Here is a 9,386-nt window from a genome sequence, read left to right on the forward strand (position 1 = left end):
ATTTTAAAACATCAGTTTATAGGACTTCCCTGGTGGTTCTGTGGTTAAGACTCCATACTTCCAATGCAAGGGGCACTGGTTTGATCCCTGGTTGGGGAGCTAAGATCCCACATGCTGTGCGGCGGCCAAGAAAATATATTAAAAAATCAGTTTATGAGTTTATTATAAACATTAAGAGCATGAAAATAAAAAGAGAACAGTGAGAAAACTGAAAATGGAAACCGACATAAGGTTTATTATTTTTTTCTCAGGTAGAAATCAGAATAATAACAACAGAAACAAAACTCAAAAACATAATGGAGTAAAACTTTCCTTAAAAAAGATCCATGCATGGGACTACCCTGGTGCTCCAGTGGTAAAGAATCCACCTTCCAATGCAGGGGATGTGGGTTCGATCCCTGGTCAGGGAACTAAGATCCCACATGCCGTGAGGCAACTAAGCCTGCGTGCTGCAACTACTGAGCTCGCGGGCCTCAACAAGAGAGCCTGCATGCCGCAAACTACAGAGCCCATGCGTTCTGGACCCCACGCACCACAACTACAGAAACCACACTCCCTGGAGCCTGCGCACCACAACTAGAGAGAGAAAATCTGCATGCCACAGCTAGAGAGAAGCCCGTGTGCTGCAAAGAAAGATCCTGCATGCCTCAGAGAAGATCCTGCATGCCACAACTAAGACTCAACGCAGGCAAAAATAAATTAAATAAATAAATAAATCTTAAAAAAAATAAGATCCATGCACATAAAATGAAAGAGATCTCTGAAATCCGAATAAATCTAATTGCTCTTTTTATTAACTATAAACACAGGTGGCAGCTATATTGCCCAAGTTCAAGAGAGTATAAATACCTCAGGACCATATTGGAATAATCATTAATCTAAAATGAGTGAAAGTAGGAGAAGGAAGAGAGAAAAAGATTGATCCAGAAAATTAGACCACTGCTCATTTTTTAACCAGAGCTGTGATGATATTTATTTGTTTAGCTTTGAAAAAAATATCTATCTATTCTGAACACACCCTCACAGAGATCCTGAGTCTGTCAGTCAGGCTATCATCTGGGCAAGTGTTCTATCACCACAGGCAGTTTCTTCATAAGCATCTCTGGTTGGGAACTGACAGTTGAGAATATGATACTGAAATGGAGCAGGACCCTATTGTCTCTGACCCCCATGTCCTCAGCCTGCCTTTTGTCTGTGGAAACACTTTAGCCAAAGAATAAGTTTAATCAGAGAAGTGAGAAAATGCAGAAGCAAAGAAAAGCAGTCAAACAAGACTAAATGATAGTTTAGTCATTAAGCAAAGTCAAGAACCTTTAGGTCCTTCTCAAGGGCTATAGATAATATTCTGAGCCGTATCCTGTGAGCTGTCTTGTAGAAACTGAAACCCCTACCAGGTGGAAGAAATTAACTACATGATGACCAGAACATGTAGCTATGACATAAGCTGACACAATTCCAAGAATTTGCCTCAAAGAAGTGGAAACAAACTGGCCCTAAAACTGTACTTAAAACAATCAAGATGATGCTGGTCAGACCACTGATGACCAATTTCAAGATGACTGTGAGAGCTGACTCTGCTGTTTCTGCATGTAGCCCCATCCCTCCGTCTATAAAAGCTCTTGCCCACCGGTTGTGGGGGTGGGAGTTGGCCTTTGGACTGGAGTCTGCCCTCCCCTCTCCCTGCAGTTGCTGGCATCCAAAATAAAGCAAACTTTCCACCAACCTTGCCTCTTTATTGGCTTTTGAGCGGTAAGCAGTTGGGCCCCACTTTCGGTTACAAATAATAATATCATAACTGGAGACCTCTCATTTGTTAAGTATCCTATTTTAATTGTCATTTTAAACCTTTAAAATTATGATTACATAGTAATCACTTTTATTCTATGGATGAAAGAGCCGATCCTCAGGGAGGTTAAAATTTTTAGATAGTACATCCGAAGACTTGACTTTATTTAATGCACCCAATACCTATTTTGATGTAGATATTTCTCCCCACACTTTACAGATAGGAGCTTAAGCAATATATCCAAGATCATCAAGTAAGTAGCTACTGGAACCAGTACGCAGAGATTTTTTTTTTTTTTTTTTTTTGCGGTATGCGGGCCTCTCACTGCTGTGGCCTCTCCCATTGCGGAGCACAGGCTCCGGACGCGCAGGCTCAGCAGGCCCAGCCGCTCCGCGGCATGTGGGATCTTCCTGGACCGGGGCACGAACCCATGTCCCCTGCATCGGCAGGCGGACTCTCAACCACTGTGCCACCAGGGAAGCCCCGTAGGGATTTTTTTTTTTAATTAATTAATTTTTTTTTTGGCTGTGTTAGGTCTTCGTTTCTGTGCGAGGGCTTTCTCCAGTTGCGGCGAGCGGGGGCCACTCTTCATCGCGGTGCGCGGGCTTCTCACTGTCACGGCCTCTCCCGTCGCGCAGGCTCAGTAGTTGTGACTCACGGGCTTAGTTGCTCCGCGGCATGTGGGATCTTCCCAGACCAGGGCTCGAACCCGTGTCCCCTGCATTGGCAGGCAGATTCTTAACCACTGCGCCACCAGGGAAGCCCCCGCAGAGATTTTTGATATTTAATTACATCTAGAGTGTCAAGACCAGGATTTAAACTGTAGTTCATGTAAGTCTAAGAACTTTACCTTTTTCGATAAACTATTCAGGAAGTGAGAAGGAGATCCTGGGAAGTTTGGCCAAGCACGGATAACCCACAAGACTGTGGTTAACGTTGCCATTCGCTAGGGAATGAGGTTACAAATGGATTAAAAAAATTTTTTTTGGCTGCGTTAGGTCTTTGTTGCTGCGCTCAGACTTTCTCTAGTTGCGGTGAGTGGGGGCTACTCTTCGTTGCGGTGCGCGGGCTTCTCATTGTGGTGGCATGTCGTTGCAGAGCATGGGCCCTAGGGTGCGCAGGCTTCAGTAGTTGCGGCATGTGGGCTCAGTAGTTGTGGCGCGTGAGCTTAGTTGCCCCGCGGCATGTGGGATCTTCCTGAACCAGGGCTTGAACCCGTGTCCCCTGCATTAGCAGGTGGATTCTTAACCACTGTGCCACCAGGGAAGTCCCACACAAATGGATTTTTTTTTTTTTTTTTTTTTGCAGTACGCGGGCCTCTCACTGTTGCAGCCTCTCCCGTTGCGGAGCACAGGCTCCAGACGCGCAGGCTCAATGGCCATGGCTCACGGGCCCAGCCGCTCCACGGCATGTGGGATCCTCTCAGACTGGGGCATGAACCCGTGTCCCCTGCATTGGCAGGCGGACTCTCAACCACTGCGCCACCAGGGAAGCCCACAAATAGATTTTTGAAAATGGGTTTCAGGTTGTTTTTTTTTGTATTTATAAAACAAAATCCTCAAAGTTCTAGTCACTTTCTATAAATTTCTCTGATATATTTATTGTCTCCTCAATGCATATCAGTCAGAGAAGTAGATGTGGGAACTCCTCCATGAATTCTTGACCACCCCGTTTCCAGATGTTCTCTGTACTCTCCCTCTGAGCCTTTTGTTCAAGCTGTTTTCTCTACCTGCCATGCCCATCTCTCACAGGTTTTATGTTCTGCCCTTCTTCAAACCCTAGCTCAAATCTACCTTTACAAATCCATGTAGGAATCCATCTGTCCCTTCTCAATGTTTCCTCATCATACTGTCTGAACCTGCACTGTACCACCCCTCCCAGTCTGCCTGGTAATATCTACTAATGTCTGACTGCTTGGCATATTGTAGGTGCTCAACAAATATTTGTTGAATGAATGAACAAATACATGGATGAATATGCACATTAGCAGGTCTCCTCTGACTTGAGAGAGATCATGTATCTTTGTGCTTAAGAGCTTGGGCTCTTACGCCACATTAGTGTTCTGGCTCCTCCACTAAACAGATGTGTGGCTCTTTACGTTGTCAGATCTTGCTAGACCTCCATTTTCTTATCTATAAAGTAGGAATAAGTACAGTGGTCATCTCAGAGTCTTGATAAAAATGCACCAAGCACAATGCCTCCTGTTTTGTAATAAGATGTTACCACTACTACCACTACTATTTATCTACTATTACCACTGTTATTACTACTCTTGCTACTACCTACTACTACTACTCTTAGTACTCTCACTGCCTCTACCTACTATTTCTGCTGTTATTACTACTGTTACTACTACCACTGCCACTACCTAACATTACTGCTGTTACTACTACTGTTACCACCTATTACTACTGTTATTGCTGTTACTACTACTATTACCACCTATTACTACTGTTACTACCACCACTACTACTACTGTCTACTATTATCTACTACTGCTAGAGTTATTACTACTGTTACTACTATCACTGCCTTTACCTACCATTTCTGCTGTTATTAATACTGTTAATGCTACCACTGCTGCTACCAACCATTACTGCTGCTACTACTACTATTACCACCTATTACTACTGTTATCGCTACTACTGCTGCTGCTGCCTGCTATTACCTACTATTGCTAGAGTTATTGCTACTGTTAGTAGCTACAACCACACATTATTACTACTCCTGCTCTTTGGACTTCTAATATACAATAAATGTTTACTGAATTGAATTTGCCAGGAACCATGCTAGCTGGCCAAGGTGACTGGAATTCAGTCTCTGAGGAAGAGTAGAGTGATATTGGCTGAGACAGCAGCTACTTCAGTAGCTTTCAGGCCTTCAGAAAAAGGTCCCCAGGAAGGAGGAAGAACTACAGGGAGGCTTCTCTATAAAGACCACAAAGCCTACTGGAGGTTGCTGCAGGGAGAGGGACAAAAGGAGGAGGATTTGGACTCTGATGGTGGAACAATGTCCTTGTGTTGCTGGGTATGCCCTAAAAAACATCTCCAAGAGTACACATCCTAATGTGTTTAATATGTATTTGATGATGAAGATGATGATGAGCAAATTGCCTAACATGCCTTGTATTTTTGAGCCTCACAAGAACACTGAGTGTATATCCTATTATTCTTGTCATTTTACAGACCAGGGAAAAGACAGAAACTCAGAGATCATCATTTGCCAAGATCACACAGCTACTGACTGATAGTGTGGAAATTTGAACATAGTTCTCTCTGAATCCTAGACCTATGCTCTCAACCACTGCAGGTTATTAATTCCCTAACGGAGTTTCAGGATCTTGTGGGGGCCAGGATGGAAAGGAAGGATGTAAGGAGAAAATGACCATGGGGGTGGGGTCCTCAAGGATTCTCTAATTTAGTGGTCTCAGCCTGGGGCAGTTTTGCTCCCAGGAGACACTTGGCAATGTCAGGAGGCATTTTTGGTTGTCACAGCTGTGTGTATATGGAGGGTGCTACTGGCATCCTGTGAGCAGAGGCCAGGGATGCTGTTGAACATCCTACAACCCCCTACAACAAGTAGTTATCTGCCCAAAATATCGATAGTACTGAGGTTGACAAATCCCGCTCTATATTGAAAGAAGCCAATGAATATGGTTAGCTATACCTCATAAACTTTGCCATCTAAATATTGGTTATCACCTGAAGCTCAGTGATCCATTTCCAAGTGATCTGGTGTAGCCAACTGGCAATGCCTCACTCATATCCCACAAGCACTCACTGCTGTAGTACGTAATCACAACGGGATCCTAATGCAGCCCCTGTAGCTCTGCACCTAAGGGCTTTCACTTAGCCTGTGTGTCCGGCAGGCTGGAAGTGCTGAGGGTTACCTCCAGGACCAAGCAGCCCATGGCCAGCAATGGAAGGAAGTTGGATGATAAACACTCCAGCCACTTGGCTAGGTGAGGTGTTCTATGCTGTCTCCTAGAGGTCCCGAGTGGAACTGACACTCTTTTGCCCACAGCTGTGACCTGCTCAGGAGAGCACCTTGCATTGACTTCCTTTCCTTCTCTTCTCCAGCGCTTCCTGGGACCAACCCCCACCTAAAATAAACTACTTGCCCACATCCTTAACTCATGTCTGCTTCTGCGGGGAGCCAACCAAAGATACCTGGGTCACAGGATAAGACTAATAACCTGACTGGTAGTGACTCTGTCCAAAGCCTGGATCTGGCAAAAAGCTTCCAAAATGTACTGGTAAAATAGTCTGGTCTCTAAAAATGTTGGAAAATGGGACATCCCTGGTGGTGCAGTGGTTAAGGATCCGTCTGCCAATGCAGGGGACACGGGTTCGACCCCTGGTCCGTGAAGATCCCACATGCCGTGGAGCAACTAAGCCTGTGCACCACAACTACTGAGCCTGCACTCTAGAGCCCCCGAGCCACAACTACTGAGACCACGTGCCACAACTACTGAAACCTGCATGCCTAGAGCCCATGCTCTGCAACAAGAGAAGCCACTGTAATGAGAAGCCCACACATCGTAATGAAGAGTAGCCCCTGCTGGACGCAACTAGAGAAAGCCTGCGTGCAGCAACGAAGACCCAACGCAGCCAAAAATAAATAAATAAATAAACAGATAAATAAATAAATAAAATTTTAAAAAATGTTGGAAGAAACTTAATGGGTATGGGGAACTTTACCTTTTAGCCATGTGGTGAGGAGAACCCCTCTCCTCACCATGCACCTCTTAAACACTCATGCAGACCAATAATACTGTAACATGTTAGTAGGTGCTTTTCAGCAAAAAAAAATTATACAGTCAAATAATTATGTAAAACCCTGTGTTGAATAAGGCTAAACAAGTTTCTTTACAGCAGGATATCTCAGAGCCTTTAACATGCTTATGCATGTTATTACCCTCTAGGAAGGAGCAATGTTTTTTTGTTTGTTTGTTTGTTTGGCACACCACGCGGCTTGTGGAATCTTAGTTCCTTGACCAGGGATTGAGCCCGTGCCCCCTGCAATGGAAGCACAGAGTCCTAACCATTGGACCGCCAGGGGATTTCCAGGAGCAACATGTTTGTCAGACTTTTTTGGCCACAAACTTTTTGTCCTTTTGTTAAAGGGCATCCAAGCATTACAAGGGCTTAAAAAGTTTTCTGAATGTTGTTTTCTGCCCGTCTACAGTCTCATCTCTCACCATCTCATCTGTATATTTCATAGTTTAGCAAAGGTGAATTATTTGTACCTCCCAAATATGTCCAGATTTTACCCTTCCCTGTGCCTTTGCATGCAACTCTCCCTTCTGTCCAGAATGTCTTCATCAGTTCTCCTTGTCTTCCTGCTAAATTCCTCTTCATCGTTTCAAACCCAGCTCAAATGTTACCTCCTCCATGAAGCCTTCCTTCTACCATTCAAGTACTTTAAAGTTGCATCATATAACTAATAAGGACCTACTTTATAGCACAGGGAACTCTACTCAATACTCTGTAAAGGCCTGTATGGGAAAAGAATCTAAAAAAGAGTGGATATATGTATATGTGTGTAACTGATTCACTTTTCTGTACACCTGAAACTAACACAACATTGTAAGTCAACTATACTCCAATAAAAATTTTTTTAAAACTTGCATCATAATTATTTTTTTCCTTTGCTGTCTCCTGTACTGGACTGAGAGCTCCATGGATGCAATGCCGATCTATTTTCATCTGTGCATCCTTAGTTTATGTCATAGTTTCTAACACACAGTAAATTATTAATAAGCACTTTCAGAGTTAAGTTAAACTGGGTCGGATTTGTGAAACTGACATATCCAACCTTGAACTAAACTCACTCAGCATGTTATGAGGGAATGAAAAGTAACATCTACCTGGTAACAACTTGACAAAGATTCAGTTGAGACAGGGAAACCCATGGCAACTCCACATAGTTCTTTCTCTAAAGAAACAAACATTTCATCCCTCTGGAACAGGAAATAAAGGCATAAGTCGGATTACTGGGAAGTAAGCAAAGTTGAACCTACCTCTAAGACTAGCAGACGTGGATGCCAGGGGGACATGGACGGTGGTGTCTCCATGTGCTGCTTCATTGGGTATCTTTGTGATATGCTCCACAATGCCGTCAGTCCCTGCAGGAGAGGGTAGGGAAGAGACCTAGAGTAACTCATCTCATCCAGAAGGATAACATGGTCTAAATAGATCCACTTAATTTGACTACACAATGCATTTCTTCTCAACCATCTGTATGGATTGGAACCAGGGCTGTGTTCATCCATTCACACAGAGATTCATCCATCTTTCTGTCCATCTACCCTTATATCTACCCATTCCATCCATCCTTCCTTTTATCCTTTCTTCCTACCATGCATCTTTCCTTTCATATTTCCTCTCTCCTTTCTTTGCAACTTTTCATCCCTACAGTATTTCCTTCAATCTTTATTTCCTTCAATCCTTTCTTCCATCCATCTTCCTTATTTTCACCCTTCCCTCTATACATTCATCCTTTCTTGTATACATCCATCTTTTCTTCTTTCATTTATCTATCACTCCATTCTTCCTTTCTTCCTTCCTCCCATCCAACCACAGTCCTACCTTCTTTCCATTCCACTCATCACTTGCTTACTGAACACCCATCACTGAACTATCAAGCCACGTTTTAAGACACGGGTCAATAGCCATCAATGTGTCTAACCTGATTGTGAATTGTTAAAACTGGTTTGGGAAATAATCAAATCACCCTTCTGTACATATTGTCTAGTGAACAGGTGCTGGAGTAGTTGGAGGGCCTTGTTGGATTTGTGTCCAGAACAAAATCTGGCGTCAAATTCAACTTATCCAAGGAATGGAATCCTCCCAAGAAGTTCCCTACCTCATCTACTGTTCTGTTGGAGGTGGTGTTTCTCCTCCTAGGTCCTAAGTACTTCCCACATCCATAGGTACTTTGTTCCCTCGATTTTCATTCACTCACCTTTTTCTTTCCCTTCTCCTTGCTGACTCTCTTCTCAATATAGAAACATGCTCAGTTTAAAGGAGGAATCTCTCCTTTTATCTATGTATTATTTTATCTGTTGTTTCAGTCCTCTAAAACTCATTGATGCTCCCTTCATTAGAATCCCTGAGGACCCACATGTTGTCAGAGAACTTCTCACCTCATTTCAATTTGGCTATTCTGTAGCATTTGATGGAACTGACCATCCCTCCTTCCTAAAACTCTTCCTCTGGCTTCTGTGAGGCCAGAATCTCTTGCTTTTCCTCCTATCTCTTGGACCACTCCTGCCTAGTCTAATGGCTAAGAACATGGGTTCCTAGTGCCATATAATCTGAGTTCTTATCACTTACCAGCTTTAATGATCTTGATCAAATTACTCAACCTCTCTCTGTATCAGTTGACTCATTTGTAGAATGGGCTTATAATAGTCCCTTCTCAAACTGTGTTCCAATGAGGAATTTAATAGAACAGCATTTGACACAGAATAAGTGTTCCATAAACGTTTGTTGTTATCATTATTGTCATCATCAACATTAGCTGTAATGTTACAACATCCATCATGGTACTATAATTATTCAACTACTTGCTTATTTAGCTTTGTTCCCCCAGTGCT

General features: G+C 43.2%; 1 protein-coding gene across 1 annotated transcript in view; it reads right to left on the minus strand.

The window, feature by feature from the left end:
- LOC101279162 (mucin-16) overlaps nucleotides 1-9,386 on the minus strand; it is a 65,735-nt gene that overhangs the window by 29,940 nt on the left and 26,409 nt on the right. Inside the window, 1 exon segment of the mRNA XM_049707350.1 lies at nucleotides 7,826-7,913. Within this exon segment, the coding sequence (XP_049563307.1) occupies nucleotides 7,826-7,913 (88 nt within the window).

This window comes from Orcinus orca, chromosome 3 (assembly GCF_937001465.1).
Source record: "Orcinus orca chromosome 3, mOrcOrc1.1, whole genome shotgun sequence".
Classification (NCBI taxonomy): domain Eukaryota; kingdom Metazoa; phylum Chordata; class Mammalia; order Artiodactyla; family Delphinidae; genus Orcinus; species Orcinus orca.